The 22818-nt window shown below is 40.1% G+C and overlaps 2 protein-coding genes across 2 annotated transcripts; one reads left to right on the forward strand and one right to left on the reverse strand.

Moving 5' to 3' along the window:
- Positions 1 to 5185: 5185 nt before the first annotated feature.
- Positions 5186 to 9278, reverse strand: TOB1 (transducer of ERBB2, 1). The gene is made up of 2 exons (XM_012662765.1): positions 8992 to 9278; positions 5186 to 7131 (listed from the first exon to the last, which is right to left on the reverse strand). Exon 2 carries the CDS (start codon positions 6973 to 6975, stop codon positions 5938 to 5940), a length of 1038 nt encoding a protein of 345 aa, XP_012518219.1. The 5' UTR covers positions 6976 to 7131; positions 8992 to 9278; the 3' UTR covers positions 5186 to 5937.
- Positions 9279 to 17355: 8077 nt separating this feature from the next.
- Positions 17356 to 17678, forward strand: LOC105825092 (uncharacterized protein C8orf59 homolog). The gene is made up of 2 exons (XM_012662774.1): positions 17356 to 17468; positions 17586 to 17678. The coding sequence occupies exons 1-2, from the start codon at positions 17356 to 17358 to the stop codon at positions 17656 to 17658; spliced, it is 186 nt and encodes a 61-aa protein (XP_012518228.1). The 3' UTR covers positions 17659 to 17678.
- The last annotated feature ends 5140 nt before the right edge of the window (positions 17679 to 22818 follow it).

Consider the following 22818-nt stretch of genomic DNA (forward strand, 5'->3'; position numbering starts at 1 on the left):
ACAATTCTTAATAGCAAAGTGATTGGTTCTCATAGCTCCCCAAGAAAGTATATTGGTATCACTGTACCCATTTTGCAGATGAATAAACTGAATCAGCTGAGTCAAATGACTTACTATGATTAAGCAAGGAATCAGACTCATAATTTCAAATAGCCTTCAGACTTGAACTGCTTCCTGATTAAATGTTTTCTTCTAAGGTTTGCCCAATTATGAGATGATCTCAAAATTCTCACTAATTACTATATATACAAAGTAAGTTTTTAAAAATGTAAAATCGCCGGGCACGGTGGCTCACGCCTATAATCCTAGCACTCTGGGAGGTCGAGGTGGGCGGATTGCTCAAGGTTGGGAGTTCGAGACCAGCCTGAGCAAGAGTGAGACCCCCGTCTCTACTAAAAATAGAAAGAAATTCTCTGGACAACTAAAAATATATATATAGAAAAAATCAGTCGGGCATGGTGGCACATGCCTGTAGTCCCAGGTACTCAGGAGGCTGAGGCAGGAGGATCGCTTGAGCCCAGGAGTTTGAGGTTGCTGTGAGCTAGGCTGATGCCACGGCACTCTAGCCAGGACAAAAAGAGTGAGACTCTATCTCGAAAATAAATAAATAAATAAATAAAAATAATAAAAATATAAAATCTCAAAAATCACATGTTGAGGAATGGGTAATAGAGGTTTACTACTTACCAAATTCCATTACTAAGACTTTTAGCCCACTGTAAACCTCCTAAAGCCCATCTAAGAGTTTAGCAGTATTTGGTCCAAATTCTAACTAACTCAAAAATCTGAATAATAGGCAACATAGTTTAACAGGATTTAATCCGTACAGAAACCACAGAAATTCTCCTGAGCCATTTTTCAATGGGCTCTTCTGTTTACTGTGCAGTTTAAACATGTTCATAACCATTAAACAACAATAAAGGGCATATAAGCTTACCCATAATAGCTTATGTTTCTTAAGTGTAACCACTTTTTATTTTAAACCAAAACCAAAATATTTGATTTTTTTCAAGAAAGGCTTTCAGAACAAGTTTGAAATGAGAAGTCATTTGGTTTCTTTTTTTCTTTCTTTCTTTTTTTTTTTTAGACAGTCTCACTCTGTCACCCAGGCTGGAGTGCAGTACCCTCATCATAGCTCACTGCAACCTCCAACTCCTGGGCTTAAGCAATCCTCCTGCCTCAGCCTCCTGAATAGCTGGGACTATAGGCACATGCCACCAAGCCTAGCTAATTTTTCTCTTTTTTGTAGAGACCAGGATCTCGCTCTTGCTCAAGTTGATCTTGAACTCCTGGCCTCAAGTAATCCTCCTGCATTGGTCTCCCAAAGTGCTAGGATTATAGGCATCAGCCAACTCACCTGGCCTTAGTTTCCTTAATGTTTTAAATAAAAGTAAAAAGACTGTTTATCACAACACCTATACATATAGAAATCCTATATTACAAAGGTTTGCCTTAAGGTAGCTTTTCAAAGTAATTTAAAAATAAATCATAGGTACACATTGCTGAAAACAACTTTGGTAAGTCATTTGGCCTTTCTTTAGAGTGTTTATCAATACGCATGGATAAGAAATGTGTGTGAAAATAGCCACAGGGGGCCAATGGTTATAATTTTACTTAGACGTAATAATGGGCCCACTAAATCTACGGTCTTCAGTTTCAGGGAATCATCCAGCGGTTCTAAAATGAGAGAAGTACTTTATATGATTGAATTAAGAAAACCAACGTGAATATTGATATAACTTAATGATTTCTAAAAACATTTCCAGATAACCTATGATTGCAGTTTATGGCCAATGGAAATATAAAATCTCTCTTTCACAACATCATTGTGACTTCTGTGCATGTTCCATGCTAGATAGACCTTTCTTATTAACACTTTTGTAGGGATTCTGTCGTGTGGCTAATACAAAAATGGTTTTATTTCTGATTTCAAATCAGAATAGCAACTCATCTGAGGGAACAAAGCATAGTGCTTAAGAGCATGAACCCTGGGACCACTACCTGAGTTTGAATCCCAAGTCTGCCACTTATGGGCCATGCCATCTTGGGTGAGTTAAGCTTTCTGTTCCCCTCCACTCTGCTCCCCCAGTCTTTAAACCGGGTTAGGACTGCACTTGACACATAGTAAGGGCTACATGAATATTTGTTAACTGAAAGATTTCAAAGATCAAAAGGCAGGTTCGACAAACAACTATACTAATTTTACAGTCGTATGCACATAGATATTGATCCTGTATCTTTTAAAATATCTTCCTCATGTACCACAAAAACTAAAGAACTCTATCTCAGGTGACCTCCTGGGCCAAACTGATTAAGCATCGACCGATTGGCATACTAAACAACGTTATGTGTTTTATTCAGCAATGACCGTTGTACATGCTTGTCTTCTAACAGGGCTGCTTTCCTCTTATCTGTTTTTGCACTAGAGTTGTTATCTAGCTCCTGACAAAAGCATGCATTCCAGTCAAGCAAAGATACACATTTGACATACCATGTCTATACTATTTTCTGTTTGTGTAGGAAAAGGGTATTGAGGAAGGTCTCCAATCAGCATTTTCATTAGTTTAAATATGTCCAAAGAGACATACATTATTTTCTTTGCATATTACAGTGGCTTGTTTTAAAATAAACTAAGTCCTGGAGGTTTGTTAGATTGTGTCTCTCAATTAATATGTCAGTACTAAGATATCTATATGTGCATGAAATTTACACCAACACACAGTAGAAAAACATTGAAACTTAGGAGCACCTTTAGTTTCACCTTCAAAAGCTAAGTTAACTAATCACAGCAAATAAAGATTGTCATCTTTAAGGAGGCATTTTGAAGAAGGCCTACATTTGCCATCTATTATAGGTGAAAGCTATTTAAAGGAAATTTCACAATGTACCTGATTTTAGAAAAGATAAGGCAGGACAGTAAAGAAATATACAAAATTCAGAAAACTACCTTTGGGTATCATTTTCCTCACTCATCCATGAGCTATGTAATCTCTAAGGCAGCATTTTGGACACAGGATGGGGTATTCGGAGACTGCTACAGAATCTATACTTATAGGAGTCAAAAAGATGGGAACAATCTATGGAGATAATGAATTTGTCAAACCCTCAACCAAAACAGTCTCCACAAAGAGGGCCAAAAGCATGATGGCACAGTGGGGAGGAAAAGATTTGGGACTAAGATGTAAGTTGTTCTAAGACATGCTAGAAAAAGCAGCTTTTAAAAAATTTGCACTCCTAACGAGCAAAAAGGGCATGAAAACAAGACTTTTGTTCATTTAAGAAAAAAATTATAGGCCAGGCACAGTGGCTAACGCCTGTAATCCCAGCACTTTGGGAGGCCAAGGCGGGAGGATCACTTGAGGCCAGGAGTTTAAGATCAGCCTGGGCAACATAGTGAGACTTTTACAAAATAATTAAATTAGCCTGGTGTGGTGGCATGCGCCCATAGTCCCAGCTACTCAGGAGACCGAGGCAGAAGGGTTGCTTGAGCCCAGGAGTTTGAGGTTACAGTGAGCTATGATCAGGTCACTGCACTCCAGCCTGGGTAACAGAGCGAGACCCTGTCTCAAAGAAAAAAAATAAAAATGAAGTTCTCAAGGACACCAAGCTCAAATCAAACTAGCAGTTTTCAAGAGGACTATCAAAATAAAATTTCAGGGAGGAGGGGTAAAAAAATAAATAAATAAAATTTCAAGTTAATCCTTCTCAAGTGTCAAACATAGGTACCAACATGAAATTTCCCTGAGATTTTTGTCAGTACATATATATATCCTTAAAACCTGAAATGGATATTCATATTTACATTAAGTTCAATATTTAAAATCTGAATGTGTGTGTTCCAGACTGTTACAAATTCTATTGTTTATGTACTGTCCAGCTACCTTGTTCTGATTTTCAGAAAATAACTTGAGCTTTTCATTTTTAAATAGGCAGTTTTCTTCCAAGCCTATAACTTCGCCAAGTTTCTTGCAGAAACTAGCGCTTATAATCATTACCCTGATTACTCTCTTACAGCTATTCAAACTTTGTGATCACAAAAGCACGTAATTGGCAAGTGTTGGCAGACCAGCTCTCTGCAGGTCCCACTCACTTTTCCAATATTTCTTCATAGCCTCATTCTGTCCGCTGAAGGACAAAGGCCTCACCATGGAGCTGACAGAACAGCTTAGCTCTGTTATTCCCAGTGCCTGTTTCTTTAAAACTTTTTATTGCTCTAAACTGCTTGGGTAAATGACAAAAGGCTTTTGTGGACTGGTATCCGAAAAACTCATTTGAGACCAAATTTATTTCATTGGTAACTCAGAGTGTGCCGGTTTCTTACTATAAAAGTACAAAGTTATTTTTTTCTTCCAGTTCAAGACAACTTTCTCACCAATACTGTATCAGTGGACACTTACAGAGTGAAATGACTCATTTTACTTTAAAAATAGTATTCTTCCTTCTAACTCCTTATGGTTTTGAAAAACTCCATCCTCACTGAGCCACTACAATTTGACACACTATCAGTAACTAATCTTTAAACCCCACAAACCGGGTTGGACACCCACTTGCAAAAAATACATATGTGAACGTTTCTGCTGAACACAAACATTAGCAACCTGTCCAACTGAACAGATTTTGATCATAAATTCTCTAGCTAAATACAAGGACCAAACTCTAAAGATTACTAAACAGATCGCAATCTTTTCTTTTTAAAGTTAGGTCAGCTGCTTCGTCCAAGAAAGCTTCCTGAGCTCTTCGTCTCCCATGCAAAAACAGAAAACTGACCCAATGGTCTCTCTCCATATAAATTTCAAATAAATCCTCTCGGATTACACGAGTCAATTTCATCTTATCACCTGACTCGCTCCTAGAGGTCAGCATGCTGACACCACATTTTAAAATCTGCTATAGAGTTGACTAATTTTAACATACCATTCCCACCATGAGACAAACATGGACTGAAGAGGGTTGTTAAAGAAAAAAGAAAAAGAAAAAAACTGTCCCGAGCATTGGTCAGTCAGACTACACAGTTTACAGCTTTGACAGGACAACTCCTTACGTGGCGAAATACTATCCGGTACAGCAATTGAGCAATTGCTTTCCATTACTCCTTCATGATCCAATTCCCTATTCTTCCTTAGCATTTACAACAGAACCCCAGAGGTAGATCTTTAGAAATGCTTAAAAATAAAGACAACAGGCATTTTTAATTTTAAAGAATTTTAATACAAACTTAATATAAACTATTTCAGTCCCTCTTAACATGTAAGACACTGACTCAAAATACTTTTATACCATTTTTTCAAGTATTGCACAATATAGGTACAAAATTAATATTTACGATTACATTTTCTTCCATAATATATAGCAAAAATCTTTAAACCTTTAACAGAAAATACATTTTTTTTAAAAAGCAAATATTCGTACATTTTAATTCCACCACTAAAGGAATATCCTGTACACAATTTTTAGAATAGTTGATGTCTTTTAAGATGGATATTTTACAATTTCAGTAAAAAAAATACAACATGAAGCTGCTGCTGTCACAGATCACTGTAGTAAAAAGATATAAATGCAATACCATGTCGTAGAAACAATATATATATCCTCTGATATTTTACAAACTTTGTACTAAATTAAATTATACAATTAGAAAAGACCAATAAACCCACTTATTAGTGCCAATTTTTTATAAAAAAAAAATCAGCCATGTCCTTGCTATATCTTAAATACTGTAAGAGGCCATATCTGAAAGTATACTTTAAAATATACAGTCAGTATAAAATAACTTTGTGCTTGGTTGGCAAATGAAAAATGATGCATGTTTTATTTTTGTAACCAAGCTTGAATGTATCCTTACTATAAGCTTTAAAAAAAAATCTCAAGGAGGTACAAAGAAAAAAAAAAAATCCCCCTTGGGCCCGTGCATTTTAACTTGTACATTTTTTCCTTGTTTTAGTTAGCCATAACAGGCTGGAATTGCTGGTTAGAATACTGCATGTTATTTAAGCTAAAATTCAAGCCATCTACAAAAGACTTCTCATTGAGGCCTCCATAGGCTGCAAACACATCAAAGGCATTACTGTACTGGAGAGGACTGAGGTTAAGGGGGCTGTCACCTGGGAACATTCCATTGGTACTACTACCTTGACCCTGCATATTAGGAAAAATAAATTCCTTGGCATTAGGAGAAAGAGCAGAGGTTTTCTGCTGTTGTTGCTGCTGCGGCGGTGGCGGTGGTGGTGGTGGCTGGGATGGCTGCTGCTGTTGCTGTGGCTGCTGCTGGCTACCCAGGCCGAGCCCATACAGAGAGTGCATTGAGGACGAGATGGCTTTCTGCTTCAAGAGGTCATTCACATTCAAGCCGAGGTTGATAGGAGAAGTACGTGCAACCTTGTTGCTACGGCCACTATTCTTCATTTTGGTAGAGCCAAACTTGGTGGCAGCAAAAGTGGCAGTGGTAAAGGTTAAAGGCTGAGTGGACCGGGGCATGAAGGTAGGGCTTACAGCAGCAGAGTGGCCAAAGGGAGGCGATGGAGAGCTGGACACTGATGAGGCTGGGTCACTTATGGGCATAAAAACCTGGGCCTCTGGGTTAAAGCTGTTTTTGATCTCCTTATCCAACTCACATCCATTTTCATTACTATCATCCACATAAAGCACCTTCACTGGTCCCTTTTCACCAATTTGGTAGGAAACCTCAAATGGGTCGATCCAAACACTAAGATCCTGTGGCAGATTGCCACGAACATCATCAATGTCCAAACCACTCTCTTTGGATGCTTGTTCAATCACTGGGTCCACTTTCTCCCCTACGTGTATACATCTAAACCCTGATCCTTTGTATGGCTTTTCAGGATACCAATGCCCTTCATATTTCTTCTTAAGAAGTCTTTCAAGCTCTTCACCAAAAATGTTGACACGTCTCCTGGGAAGCTTATTGTACAAATATGAAATAATAAAATTTAGTGCTACTTGGATTTCAAGCTGCATAGCTGCTATGCCACAAAGTTAGGTTTGTTTCAACTCTCCCACCAAAAAAAAAAAAAAAAAAAAAGAAAGAAAGTGTTCAGTTTGTGGCAGGGAAACAAATTTTCATTCAAAGTGCTGGTATTGGTAGATTATCCTTCACCTTGAGTGATCTTGTTCCTTAAAACAAAACAAAAGCAAACATGTCCAAATAAGATAAATGTAATATAAGTCCCATGACCTTTTTGTATACTCCTAGAGCAATTTTACTTTTGAAAATCTCTGATAGGCTAGAAAGCCTGAAAAATATAATTACTAAAAAATAAAGTAACATACAACAGAAAATTGTTTAGTAAAATTGAGAATCTCATAGGAAACTACGAGTTTATAGTTAAAATAATATCTTTTAAAATCCTATTTACTTTGTTTTTGAGTGAAGTTCTAAGAAAAATATCTCCACAATATGCATTCTTCTTCTTCCTTCGGTTCTCACAAGAATATTTACTGGAAACTCTACTCAGCATATGCCCCACATATATACGCCACTTTTAGAAGGTGGTCTTTAATTTTTATTGTTATTCACCAATTTAGAAGTAGACACTATATTTTAGTTTATTTTGAATATATACTGTCTAAATCTGCTCTATTGTTAACATTTAGAAATTTGAGAAGTTAGGAAAATTATTTTAATTTCGAAAGTACATGATGCTAAACTTAAAGGTACTAAGTACTAAACGAATTGTCATCCTACTCAATGATGATTAGGAACCAAATTGTCCTATAGTTGCAAGCCTTAAATATACTAAGGGCACACAATAACGGAGCTTCTCTGTGCTTTTTTTCAATGTGTATTTTTCTAAATGTGAAAATACCTCTTCGGCCCAAGTGTAACAAAAGTAACAATGAATTTTAAAGCTCCATCGATTATTCTGTTTAAAGGCCAGGGTATCTGAGTTTTATTCTGATTTTAAAAACCACCTCCCTCCCTCTCACGGGAGAACAGCCGGAGAGGCATGTATGATAAGGTCGACCTTTAAACGTTTGCTGGATCAGCACTGGGTGGGGATAAGAAAAGATCAAGGGCAAACAGAAGATATTTGCGAAGGGTATCTATTTGTACACTGAGGTTGATTAAAAAGGACATTTAAAAATCAAGTTGGTATGAATTCGTCTGTTCCATTTTCCATATCCGTGGTGACAAAGGGAAAAGAATCCCTGGCCGCCCCTAAACTACAAACACTTTCTAAGTCAAAAGCCTGAGTGCCAGCACAGGCAGCCGATTAAGCCCAATTGCTTGAAGGTGCAGCCGAGCCAAATTCAGGCTCGGTGGAAGGTAGTTTTAAAGCAACGCCTTAAGACAGACGGGAGTGTGAAGAAATTACATAAACAGCCAGTTGAGTCTCATTAGATTTCTGCTCACAGCCCTCGGAGCCCAAGCGCTACAGCAGCAGCAAAAGCAAGAGGAGGAGGAGGTGGAGGAGGAAGAGAGTACGAGCCTCCTCGCAGGAGGAGAAGCAGAGGAGGAGGAAGGCCACGGGAATGGAAAAGCAATCTTCGGAGGCCGAGCACCGGTACCGAGCAGGTCGGGGCGCCGGCCGCAGCCGGGTCAGCCGCTCCCCTCCCCCGCCGTAACCTGACCCGCCGCTCCCCGCTCCCCGCCCCCCGCCCGAGGCTCCTGGGACCCGGCCAGAGCCCAGGGGAGCACCGGTTCCCCGGCACCATTTTCGGTCGGACTGCAGCGTTCCCCGCGAGCTCGCTGCTCCTCCCGTGCGCCCCAACCCCCGACTCCCGTCAGCTTGCCCCGGGCCGCCCTCCCCGGTCACCCGCCCGGGCCAAGCCCGACGCGCCGCCGCCCCTCGGAGCCGCCTCCCGCCGGGCCTCGGGAACCGCGGCGACTGCCCCTCCGCGCCCCGGGCCGCGACGCTGCCGGCCCCGAGCCCCCGAGGGCTGGGGCTGGACTACGCTGCATCCCCTCCTCCGCTGCACGGCCCGGGGCTCCCGTCTCCTCGCCGACCTCGCCCGCCGCCCCGCGATACTTACGGGCTGCTTCGGGGCTGCTTCCACCACGGGCCGGCGGCTGGGCGGGGGAGAGGGGCGGCAGGGCGGGGACACGGGAGGGTTGGAGCGCCGAGCTGGCCGAGTGCAAGACGTCGCCGCCGCCGGGCGGAGGACTGCGGCCTCCGGCAGGGCTCAGGAGCTTGTTGCGTCTGGCTCGGGGTGGCAGGGACAGGGGTCTGGCGAGCGCGCTCACTTCACACAGCCCAGTGCCCCGGCCCAGCGTCCCCGTAGTCGCCCTCTCCGCGCCGGGCCAGAGCTTCGCTCCTTCTGCCGCGGCGCGCGCCCCGCCTCTCGTTTTATATTCTCCTCCCTGCCCCCATTCCCCTCCGTGGGGGTGCGCGCGCCCGCTCCGCGTCACACAGCTCTGGGCGGTGTAACCATTCCCCTCCCTCGGTGCCCGGCGCCCCAGACCCCCTCCCGCTGGCTCCGCCCCTGCCCTGCCCCCCGACGCCATTGGCCAAGTCCCGCCTGCCCATGTCCTGACGGGCGGCGGACTGCCGGGGTGGGGAAAGTCACACCCCTCGGGCTCCAGGAGGACCAATGAACCGACGAGCTGGAGTGACTGTGGGCGGGATTAAGAGAAAATTTAGAAAGGGATTGGGGGAGAGACGTGCCAGTGACGGTGAAAGGGGTGGGAAGGGCGGCTGCGCTCGTTCTAGGCGGAGAGCGCCTAGAAGAGGGGGGAGGAGAGTGGAGCCGGTGGAGCAGGGGCGGCGGAGAACGCGGAGAGCCCCAGGCACCGAGAGGGAAGGGAGAGGATACAGAAAATGCCCTACCCGAGCGGGGCTGTGGCCGAGGAAAATCACACTCGCGTACTAGCTACCAAGTCGTCCCCCAGCCCACCCCAAGGGAGTTCAGAGAAAGGGCGAACTGTGACCAGGACTCGTTCACCCGATTAATTGCATATTAATCACCTCAGGGCCTAGGCCAACTGCCACCCAGAGAGTGGCAACTGCAGAACCCAAAGCTGTGGTGCCGGGCTGGGGGTGGGGAAGGGCCACCTCGTCACGCCTCCCGCCCAGGTGACAGTTTAACTGCCTCCGCAGTGCCACCTCAGACCTCCCGGTGCGAGCCGGCAGCAGCTCGGACATGGGGGTGGCTTGAGAAGGATCACAGTTTATTGCAAACGTCCTGGCCCAGGCCTCCACGGCCCAGGGCGTGGCGACGCGATGCCAGACTGCGTGTATACATGTACGTATACGTATACACACATGCATGGTGCATTTCAAGGGCTTGTCTTAACATGGGTGCACGGAGTAAACACGATGCCTTCCTGTAATGCGCATTTAAGATAATTTCCGATTGAAATACGTGCGGGAGTGGAGAAAGAGAGGGACCTAAGGGGTGCAACCGGGTAAGCGCCTCTTTTCACAACCTGCCCCAGAGAAACACACGAAGTTACATTGGGAGTGGAATGAAGCGTCCCACTCTGCTAAAAATATTACTCTCAGGTAGCAACGACGCCTGATTGGTCGCGCTTGTCCCTTAGCAACCAGGCGATTGGCCATCTGGTATCCAGGAGACCGACGTCAAATTCCGACTGGGAAAAGGAGAGAGAAAGTCTAGGGGGAGCTAAGGAGGGGATGGAGAGAAGGAGAAGCAAATGAATGAAACGCCCATCGCCTGGCCTTCCCCTTTCCCCTTTCCTCTGCCTTCTTGGAGCACTTCCTGGAAAAATACCAGTTGGGGCGCCGCCTTCCCCTCAAAACTGCGGGGCCTGCCCTCAACCTGCTGTAAAGAAGTTAAACCGCTGCTCACCCAGGCATGGGGTGTCCGCGGGGCGGGCCTGTGTAGACCAGCTGTGCTCCTCGGGCACAAACCCGCTTTATGTGTCGGGCCTAGAAGCTTTTCGCTTTATGGACTCGAGATCTGGAAGTAGCCTTCTTCTCCACCCTGAGTCTCCCGCCTCTCCCTTTTAGAAGGAACCACATTGAGAAAGGACATTTCTCAATGAGGGAACGATGGGTTTGTGGAATGGGCTGAGGGTGGGGAGTGGTCAGGTGAGCGATTTTATGTTTATTGTGTAGATTCCTAAAACATAGTTTTACTCAGTGACTCTTTTAAGTTCGGATTGTTTTCTTTTAGGGTTTAGGTTTTCTATTAATAGTTGCAAACAAAAGTGGAATTAAATTGTGAAAATGTGGCAAGCATTTTAAATTAAAATGCCCCTTCCTCTGCATCAAAATATCATCAAAATATCAAATATAAATTATTCGTTCTGTTTTCTTTTCTTTTTTGTTCATTCATATCTTTTAGGTTTTTTTAAATAATGACCATTAATTCCATTTGTAATAAAAATGAGTTATTTTTAATTTTATAATTAGTTGAGAACAGAAATTGCAAGAAACTAGGTAGGATATTTTGGGAATGGCTTACCAAGAGAAACACTTGAGTTTTCATGTGCTCCAGAGCATAATCTCTCTTACCATCAGGCAAATAATGTTACCGTACCAAACATCCAGAATTTCAGGACCACGTGTCTTGATTTGTAATTTGGAAAATATATCACTATAATTAGGGGAGCATATTAGGCTTGGCTGAGATTAAAATGTCTAACTAAAGATAGATGAATCGTAATTTTGTCCAGTCTATCTATACTTTTCATGAATTCTCTAAAAGGAAGGCACAAATTCTCTTTTCTGAATGTCCCCAATCCATAACGTTTGTTTAAACTATGAGAGCAGTCATCCGATAGTTGCTGATTAAATATCAATAGCAGTAAATACACATTTTAAGTCAGAAATTTAGATGTCAAAAATTTATGAGTTATTGCTGCTCAGCCCAGGGGTATGAGAGGGTTTCAAACCAAATCTAAACACAAACACACACACACACACACACACACACACACACACACACAGATACACAGCGAGGCCCCGTTGCTGGAAAAAGCACTGAAGGGTAGGTATTGGAAGATCTGAGTTTCACCCCAGTTTTTATCAACTTTTAGTTTTCTCACCTACAGAAAGTGTTGGATTAGATAATCTCTAACATCTCTTTCAATTAAAAAATTCCACATTTAAAAACTCAATGTCCCTAACATAAATAATGTAGTTTTTTTTCAAGTATGGATTGCCAATATAAGGGAAAGCCAATTTGTATCTTTGAACATTGCCAGTCACAAGGTATAAAATGTCCTTTATCCAAGTTTTGCACTTTACAGAACCCCTCATAGGGCTGATTACTATTTAACATTGAATTTGGAATTGTGCAGGGGAGTGGACTGCTAAATGATTATTTCGATTTATGGAGGGGAAAAAGGGAAGAATTTGATATTAGGCTCCAGGCGGTATCACAATGAAAAGGTATACCTCTCTCTGAGCAAATGACAGTCACTAGAAACCGTAGCCTTTGCCTTTCACATCTTATCTCCCACACAATTCCTAGCTGGGCCTTTCAATAAACATAATAATTATTTGATAAAAAATAACTTCCAGTATCATTATAAAATACAGTTCTTGAAAGTGCCCTGAATTATTCCCTCGTCCACACACACCACCTTGATCTCTGAGAGAGACGTGTCCTAAACTTTCTAATTCTTATTAAATTTCCTTGCAAATTGAGGTAGGATTCAGGAGAATTCCTATCACATAGTATGTATTACTAAGGCTTATTTCACTTCAAGGGAATCAATCGTTTACCTTTATTTGAAAAGAAGGCAACATACAAATATAATATTGTTCTTATCATTATCATTATTCATTTCTTTATAGACAGTCATGCAACACAAACCGTAGTATACTATTTAAAAATGATAAAGTAACCATGGAGTTATTAAAAAACAAGTAAACCAGTCCTTTCCTAAACATTTCTCAAGGAAAGGCAATGCACTGACGTCTGAGGAGACCTCAGTGTGGTTTCCTGTGGCTTTTCATATGGGTTTGTAAAAGAGTGCCATACATTCTCCAGAAGAGCCTGGAACACAGATATTGGTAATTAAAAGGCAACTGGATAATGTTGAGCAAACCCATTTATCTCTGGAGCAGGCAATTCCACCGAAGCAACTTGGTCTGATAAGAGAATGTCTCCTTATTATAACTTACTTACTCCCTATAATCTTGAACAAAAATCCGCGCTCAATCTTGAAATTTCTCTCCATCAGCTAAGGATGAGGATATTGATTTCAGCAAGAGATTATCATGCAGATTGCAGGAGTGATACAGTGTTCATGACATTCTGAGTACAAAGAACATTTATTTAAAGTTCTCTGTGAGCAAATGTTATTAGAGTACTTTAAATACATTTAAAGCATGGGTTGCATATGTTATTATGCAGCTCTGCGTATGAAAATAGAATATAGTTATACATATATATATAACACCAGTTGTGGCAGACACTGTTGCCAGCTCACCCGTTTCCCATGCCCCATTCTCATCCCCTGTCTTCCTAACTAAAGTGGCTATAAGAGCTAAATGTGTGTTTTCCCAGGCTTCATGGCAGTAGGGGTGGCATTGTGACACTGTTCTGCCAATAAGACATAAACAGAAGTCAGCTGGGATAGTTTCTGAGAGCACTTTGCTTTTCTTATCAAAGGAATTTGTTCCAGTTACTACCGGCTGCATAACAAACTATCCAAAACACCCATTTATTATGGCATGAAAATGCCCGTTTTATTATGCTGTTGGTCAGGAAATCAGTCAGGACACGGGGGATGCATGGCTTGTCTCTGCTCCATGATGTCTGGAACCGCAGCTGGGAAGACTCAGCACTCAAGAATTATCTGGAGCAGATGTGTTTAACAGAACTTCCTCCGATGATGGAAATGTGCTATATCTGTGCTGTGATAGCCACATGTGGCTGTTGAGCACTTGAAATGTGGCCAGTGTGAATGAGGAACCAAGTTTTTAAAAATTTAATTTAATTCTAATTAAATCGAAATTGAAATAACCACATGTGGACAGCAGCTCCTGAATCGCACAGCACAGATCTAGAGACTTCTTCACACACATGTCCAGCACCTGGGCTGGGGTTACTAAAAGGCTGGGCTCAGTTGGCACTGTTGACTGGACACATGGCTTGTGAACTCCCCCTGCAGCTTCTCACAGCATGCCACCTGCTTCTGAGAGGAAGCAGAGGGATTTTTCTGGAAAGTGGACATTCTAAGAGAGCCACGTGGAAGCTGATTTGCTTTTTATGACCCAGCCTTGGAATTCACAAAGCACCACTTCCACCATACTCTTTTTTTTTTTGGTGAGACAGAGTCTTGCTTTGTCCCCCAGGCTGGAGTGTGATGGCCTCATGGTAGGTCACTGTAACCTCAAATTCTTGGGCTCAAGCCATCCTCCTGCCTCAGCCTCCCAAGTAGCTGGGACTAACAGGTATACACTACCATGCCTGACTAATTTCTTTTTATTTTTTGTGGAGATGGGGGGGTCTCACTTTTGCTCAGGCTGGTCTTGAACTCCTGGCCTCAAGCAATCCTTCCACCTCGGCCTCCCAAAGTGCTAGGATTACAGGCCTGAGCCACCGTGCCTGGCCCCACCATGCGCTATTGTAAGTAATCACAGGCCAGATTCAAGGGGAGGGGATATAACCTCTACCCCATGTCACAGAATTTGTGGCCATTTTTTAAAATCACCACTGGGGCATTTCTACCTTCCTCCTGCCTTGAACGTGAATCTGATGGCAGGAGCTGCAACAGCCTTCTTATAACCATGAAGAAAATCTCAGTTCATCATAGAGATGGGGGCTCTCACCAATGCTAGTAACTGCCTAGGTCTGGTCCATTTTTTAAACCACATTAAGTGTTCTATGACTTGCAGCTCAAGCATCCCCAGCAAAAACACCAACATTACATCTTGAACTTGATTCTCAAAAAAAATAAATCAAAATAAATTTTTTTCTAGTCTAAAATATCAGGGCTTCTGTGTCATTATAAAACCCAGAAATGCTTATTATAGAAAATTTGGAACACACAGAAATAAAGAAGAAAATAGCAATCTTCTATAATCCTGCCACGCAGTGCTAACCATCTTGCTCCATTTCTTTCTGAATAAGTTACTATTGTGACTACAATTTTGCATCCTGCAGTTTGCTTAATATTACATTGTTCCTATTTTCCCCTGACATTAAACATTTGTCATAATCATCATTTTTAATGACGGCGTAGTACAATCCATTCTACAGATTTAGAATAATTAACCATTGCTGGGTGTGTAAATTGCTGAAAATTTCTCTGTATTAAAAACAAACATATTTAATCAATATTTTTATATATAAATCTTTATTTACATCTGTGATTATTTCCTTGGGCTAGATTCTATAAGTGAACTTACCAGGTCAAAGAGAAGCAACATTTTTTAAGGTTCTTAATACATAATGACAATCCACTTTCCAAAGAGATTGTACTACTGTACCCTCCCAGAGTATACTCATTGCACTCTTACTACATTTGTAGCCATCATTGCCTACTAAATTTTAAAAAAAAAAGTTCTTGGCTAATTTGATAGGTAAAATGATATCTACTATTTTTTTTTTCTTGAGACTGAGTCTCGCTCTGTTGCCCAGGCTAGAGTGCCGTGGCATCAGCCTAGCTCACAGCAACCTCAGACTCCTGGGTTCAAGCAATCCTCCTGCCTCAGTCTCCTCAGTAGCTGGGACTACAGGCTTGCACCACAATGCCTGGCTAACTTTTTTATTTTTAGTAGAGACGGTGTCTTGCTCTTGCTCAGACTGGTCTCGAACTCCTGAACTCAAGTGATCCTCCTGCCTCAGCCTCCCAAAGTGCTAGGATTACAGGCATGAGCCACCACACCCGGCCCAGATATCTGCTATTTTAATTTGTATTTCTTTGGTTACATGTAGGATGAACATGTTTTGACATATTTATCAGCTCTTTGAATTACTGTTTCTGTGAATTTTTATCTATGCCTTTTCTCCATGTTTCTATTGAAGGTCTTTGTGTTTATCTTCAATTTGTATGAACATCTTGCATGTTGTGTGTCAAATACGTGACTGAACATGATCCTGATCATAAACCTCACTCTAGAACTTACCCAAACATTTTAAACATGTGATTTAGATGCCTAGAACCTTGATTTCTGATCTACTGTTTAACATTATAAGGTTCTGACCAACTCAAAGGTTACCAGTGGATGCTTACAAACGAAAAGGAAAAACAAAACAGTTCTAATGATCTTTACTCAGGCCTCTTCTTGACTGTTCTGCCACATTTCATATTGCTTACTGGTAACTACTTGAAATATTTCCTTCTGACTTTGAAGACTTTGCATGTTCTTGTATTGACATAGGTTGACCGAGCATGGCTCCCACTTTGTATCTCAGCTTCAGTGGAACATAGTAGAAAAATCATGGATTTGAAATTAGAGGATTGTGTTTCAGTCTTGCTCTGCCAGATATTCACTGGGTACGGCTGCTCTGAGTGTCAGCCCTTATGTAATAAATAGAAGCAATAATTACCCTCAGAGTTGTGTGAGAATCAAATGAGGTGATGCCTGTTAAAATGCTTTGGGAACTATCGAGCCCTACATAGATGTTAATATTGTCTTCCTTTCTTCCTCCCACCCTTCCTCCTTCCCTCCTTCCCTCCTTCTCTCTTTCTCTCTTTCTCTTTCTCTTCCTTCTTTGCTTCTTACATCTGGCAGAAATTCAAGTACCGTTTGATTCAGCTCAAGTAAAAAATATGTGAAATTGCTTTTAAACTATAGGCCAGTATTATTAACACTCTCTTCTGTCATATACAGTGTCCCCAAGTCTATCGTTTCCACCTTCAAAATGCCTCTTGGAATCTCACACCTTGATGTTTTATACTGTTATTTAATTCTTAGTTTATCTATAATAACTTTCCATGCGTTTATGTCCTGTCCCCTCTGTTGGATTCCAAGTGTTTTTAGAGCAAGGATCATGTCTTATACTTTTATGTACCTTTGCACACGAGCTTTATAATGCTTTGCAGTCCATCAATGTTGATTGATTGATGACTTTGCTATGTCACTGCCTAATCCAGTGAAAGAACACAGAATGTTTGAGGAAGGGTAAGTGCTTCAGAGTGGCTGGTGTGTAGGGGTCAGAGGTGACAATCTAGAAAGGAGGCTGCGTGGTAGGCAAAAGCCAGGTTATTGAGGACCTTGTATTAGGAAATTTAGAATTTTGCCTTTAATAGATGAGAAGATGGCTAGGCATCGTGGCTCATACCTGTAATCCTAGCACTTTGGGAGGCCGAGGCAAGAGGATTGCTTATGGCCAGAAGTTTGAGACCAGCCTGGGCAACATAGCAAGACCCTATCTCTACAAAAACATGTAAAAATAAGCCAGGTGGGACCCTGTGCATGCAGATGACATCACCTGGAGCTCAAGAAGGTGCACGCGGATATCCAAGTTCTGACAATGGCCAAGAACAGATTAAGAGGGCAGAAGTCCGGGAATGTATTTCACATAGCTGGCCAAAAAAACTTTAAGGCTAAAAACAAAGCAAAACCAGTTACCACTAATCTTAAGAAGATAAACATTATGAATGATGAAAAAGTTAACAGAGTGAATAAAGCTTTTGTAAATATACAAAAGGAACTTGCACACTTCTCGAAGGGCCTTTCTCTTGAACCTGTGCAGAAAGAATTGATTCCTCAGCCATGTCATGAAAGCGAACCAGTTAATGTTGATGAAGCTACAAGATTAATGGCTCAGTTGTAATACAGTGGTGATATATCTAATTCCCCAAAGAGACCAATAAATTAAATGTTTTATACAAAAAAAAAAAAAATTAGCCACGCATGGTGGTGCATGCCTGTAGTCCAATCTATTCAAGAGGCTGAAGTGGGAGGATCACTTGAGTCCAGGAATTCAAGGTTATGGTGAGCTGTGATCACACCACTGCACTCCAGCCTGGGTGACAGAGCTAGAACTTGTCTCTAAAAAAACAAAAGAAGAAGTAAAAGGGAAGAATTTATTTGCTGGCTCACATCTCCCACTGGTCAAAGGATTCATGCCATGTTAGAGAACTATATTGCACAGGTATATGTCCTATTTCTCCAAGAGACCTGATTTGTCACAAGAGCAGGCCAATAGCTTCTACTGCCTTGTGCCTGTGCCATCCATGGAATGCTTAATAAATATTTGGCTGAACTGACTTTTCAAGTGTCATAAAATGCAGCATTCTGCTATTTGGTCATTTGCATCGCAATGTGCTTTTCCCAATATTTGCTGTTTTATTAACCTGTTAAGTTTTATTATTTGTGCAGTACTTACACAATCACCAGATGATTTCACATGCTCAGTGGCATTTGCATTCTAACGCCAAGTCATTGTTCTTCTATTCTCAATATGGCTAATGTGGAAAAATATTAAACAACATGTAGAATAGCTCTAAGAGATTTGATATTGACCAACACAGGAATGACAGAAATTACAAATGAAGAGAACAAGGGGAAGGAAATAACAGAAGAAATCAGAGAGAGAAAATTGATATACCAATTACTTAAAAATTAAAGAATTGACTAATATAATTAATAAGTTTGATTTAGTAGATATCTGTGTTCTTATAGGACCTTCCAAGAATAGACATTCTTTTGGACTATCCATGGACTGGTTTTAAATTGCCTATGTATTATGTCAGAAAATTTCCATGAATTCTCCAAAATGAAAGCTTTATGACCCAAACTGCCCACAGAACATTGACAATAGAAATTAACAACAAATATAGCAAAACATCTACTTACAATTTGAAAGAACTTTTTGAAATAGCTCTTATATTAAAGAGGAAATCGAAACTGAAATTATGTGTAATTTATAGTTAGGAAATCAAAACTAAAGCAACAGATTGTTTTAGAGTAAGACCAATGTGATTACTATATGCTAAATTCTACAGAATGCTGATAAAGTGATAATCAGAGGAAAATTTATTTCTTAAACACATTTATTAGAAAATGAGAAAATCTGAAACTAAGTTATCTAAGCATTTGACTCAGGATGCTAGAAAAAGAGAAGGACAATAGACCTAAATAAATAGAATACACAAATTAATAAAAATAAAGCAGAAATGGATGAAATGAAAAACAAAGATCAGATGCCTAAAATCAAAAGCTGATGATTGTCCAATAAAATAGATAAAAATTTTACAAGTCTGATCAAAGGAAAATGGACACAAATGGACAATTTTAGAAATAAAACAATAACATAATTATAGAAGCAAAGGTTATTAAATAATTAAGAGCATATTATATACAACTGGATTAAACTTATAATTCTCAGGGAAAAATATAAATCATCTCAACTGACTTAAGAAATAATATCAAATCTAAATAGACCACCAATAATAGAAAAAAATTGGAAAAAAAGTTTAAGATCTACCCACAGAAAAGACACAAGGCCAAGGTGGTTTTATGGCGAGCTCTGTCAAATTTCTGTGTTATTTGACTTTTCAGAGCTTAGGGAAGCATAAAGATCTTACAAACTCATTTTATGAAGTTGGTATAACACTAATATCAAAGCAGACAAGGATAGAGCAACAACAAAAGGAAACCAAAGTCTCTTTTCACTTGAACTGTTCATAAGTTTAAGTTTGCTTATGAACACAGATGAAAAAAATCCTAAATGAAATATTAGCAAATTGAATCAGTGTATTAAAAGTAATGCAAAGATGGTTCAATGTTAGGAAATCTATTAGTGCAATTCACTGCATTAATAAACCAAAGAGGGAGGAAGTGATCATTTCAACTGATTCAACAAAAAGAGCATTTGATAAAATCCAGTACCCTTTCATGATTAAAAACAAAACTCAGGCTGGGCGTGATGGCTCACGCTTATAATCTTAGCACTCTGGGAGGCCGAGGAGGGAGGATTGCGTAAGCTCAGGAGTTCCAGACCAGCCTGAACAAGAGCAAGACCATGTCTCTACCAAAAGTAGAAAAAAAATTAGCCGGGTGTGGTGCACACCTACATGGGAGGCTGAAGCAGAAGGATCGCTTGAGCCCAGGAGTTTGAGGTTGCAGTGAGCCATGCTCACACCATTGCACTCTACCCAGGGCAATAGAGTGAGACTCTGCCTCAACAAAATAAAATAAAATAAAAATAAAAATAAAACTCTTTTAAGTAAAGTAGAGAAGGAAACATCCTCAACTTGATAAAGTATCCATCAGAAAACTACAGCAAATGTTATACTTAATGGTGAAGCATTAGAAGCATTTTCTTTAAAGTCAGTATTGAGACAAACAGAGTTGGTACCATTGCTATTATTAAACAAGCCTGGAGTACCTAGCTATTGTAATAAGACAAGAAAAGGAAATAAAAGGTATACATCAGCATGAAAAGAGATAAAATGGAATTGTTTATAAATGACATGGTTATTTATCCAGAACTCCCAAGACCAATAGCTTATAAGACTCACTACTGCACTTGACTAGTCTTAAAAAAAAAAAAAAAAAGCTTATAAGAGACTTTAATAATATGGTATGTTAGGAAATTAAGCATACAAAAAATTAATAGCTTTTCTATACAACAGCAATAATAAATTAGAAAATGTAATAGAAAAAAGACACCATTTGCATTAATAATAAAAACTATATGGTACTTTGGAACAAAATGTCGAAAAACATACATGACTTATTATGAAGAAAACTATACAACTTTTCTGAAGGACACATGAATACTGAATATATAGAAAAACAGGTTATATTCCTGGATAAAAAGACTCAGTATTAAAAAGATATAATTTTCCTCTGAATTAATTCCTAATTACCTTCCAGTGGGATCTTTTATGGTTGTGCTGATTCTAAAATTCATCTGGAAGAGTAAATGTATAAGAATAACCAAGAACATTTTGAAATGGAAGAATCATGAGAGAAGCACTTCCTGTTATATGTCAAGATATACAACAAAGATATCAAAGATATAATAATAATGTGATATTGATGTAGGAATGGCCAAATGGGCAAGGAAACAAAAAAAAGGGTCCTGAAATACATCCTGTATAAATAGGAACTTATTTTATAATAATGATGGTAATTAAAACGTATGGGGGACAATGATGTTGGGACAACCGGCTATCAATTTTAGGGGAAAGAAGTTATATCCCATCATACACGAAAATTCCAGGTGGTTTAAAGATCAAAATATTTTTTAAAGCCCATACATAAGAAATAAATATGCAAACATTTAAAAAAAAATCTTGAGTTGGGGTAGGCCTTTTCAAGGAAGGCTCTAATCCTAAAAGCCAAAGAAAAGATTAAGATATTCTACAGATAAACAGATTTCTCTATTAATAATGGATTAGCAGATAAACATTTAAATCTTTAGTAATATTAAAGAAACATAATGTTAAAAGACAAATGGCCAACTGAGAGAAATTATTTGCAACTTAAGCAAAGAACAAAAGATTAAGATTCATAATATATAAAGAACTCCCACAAACCAACAACTGAAAAATATATAAACCTAATGGAAATAGACCAACTGTAAAATGGAATTGATTCAAAATTACAACTTGTTAATAAACACACAAAATGACAATTTCACTAAAAATGCAGGGAACACAAATAAAAACAATGAGATATTTTGTTTTGTCTTTTGGCTTGATAGAACTTGATAAAAACTGCTAATTGCTAGTGTTGACAAAAAAGAGTGGGGGAAAAGGGTCTCTCACAGGAATTCAAATTGTTTCAGAATGAGGGTCGGAGTGGAAATTGATATCGGTTTGTGGTGAGAACAGAACTGTCCACATCTGTGCAGAAAGGTATGTCTTTAAAGACACTTCAGAACCATTTAGAATTGCAAAGGGAATCGAAGCGACTTAAATGTTCATCAACAAAGGATGGTTGAATAATTTTGATACATTTTATACTTTGTAGGTGTTGACGAGATGGATCCTTACTGATGGAGGAAAATACCGTGTATCAGGCATTGTTCTTCCTGATTCGCATCTGTTTAATTCTCACAAAAACCCTGTAAGGAAGATACCATAACTAGTGCTATTTTATAGATGAGGGAACTGAGGCGTAGGGGTAGGTCATTCATCTGACAGTGCACAGCTCTCTAAGTGGCAGAGCTGGGATTTGAACCCCAGTCATTTTGCTCTAGAGCCTCTGGCTTACCTATCACTTTAAATCATGTTTGCATGACTATGATATCCTGGGAAGATAAGAAAGCCACAGAAAAAGATAGAATAATCTCGTCTTTATTAAAAGTGGAAAATATGTTCTGGTGCATACGAACAAGTGGTTATGTTTGACACGGGGTAGCTTTGGGGGTGGCTAAAAGGGTAGTTCACTTTTGGCTCTATTCTTTATACACTGCTTGAATTTTTCACAGTGAACAGTTACTTTTGTAATTAAAAGTAAAATATTAAATGTATTTTAACATTTATTATACTTATATATTAGATATAATTTTTATATAGTTTATAACTATAGATGTCTTCATATTTGGGGCTTCTTTGTTTATGTAGTATTGGTTTCCAAAAGCTTCCTTTAGTTCAAACTATTTTTTTTTTTTTTTTTGAGACAGAGTCTCACTGTGTTGCCCAGGCTAGAGTGCCGTGGCGTCATCCTAGCTCACAGCAACCTCAAACTCCTGGGCTCAAGCGATCCTCCTGCCTCAGCCTCCCGAGTAGCTGGGACTACAGGCATGCGCCACCATGCCCGGCTAGTTTTTTTCTATATATTTTTAGTTGTCCGATGAATTTCTTTCTATTTTTAGTAGAGGCGGGGTCTCGCTCTTGCTCAGGCTGGTTTCAAACTCCTGAGCTCAAACAATCCGCCCTCCTCGGCCTCCCAGAGTGCTAGGATTACAGGCATGAGCCACCGCGCCCAGCCCTAGTTCAAACTATTATCTCTTACAAAAATGAGAACAGAATTCTCA

Source organism: Propithecus coquereli, unplaced genomic scaffold, assembly GCF_000956105.1.
Source record: "Propithecus coquereli isolate 6110/MARCELLA unplaced genomic scaffold, Pcoq_1.0 Scaffold119, whole genome shotgun sequence".
Taxonomy (NCBI): domain Eukaryota; kingdom Metazoa; phylum Chordata; class Mammalia; order Primates; family Indriidae; genus Propithecus; species Propithecus coquereli.

Bases quoted from the DNA above. Each gene is read 5' to 3' on its own strand.
- LOC105825092 (XM_012662774.1), top strand. From the start codon at position 17,356: ATGGCCAAGAACAGATTAAGAGGGCAGAAGTCCGGGAATGTATTTCAC. The intron at 17,469-17,585 runs GATAAACATTAT...GCAGAAAGAATT, and splicing joins GTTACCACTAATCTTAAGAA to GATTCCTCAGCCATGTCATG.
- TOB1 (XM_012662765.1), bottom strand. From the start codon at position 6,975: ATGCAGCTTGAAATCCAAGTAGCACTAAATTTTATTATTTCATATTTG.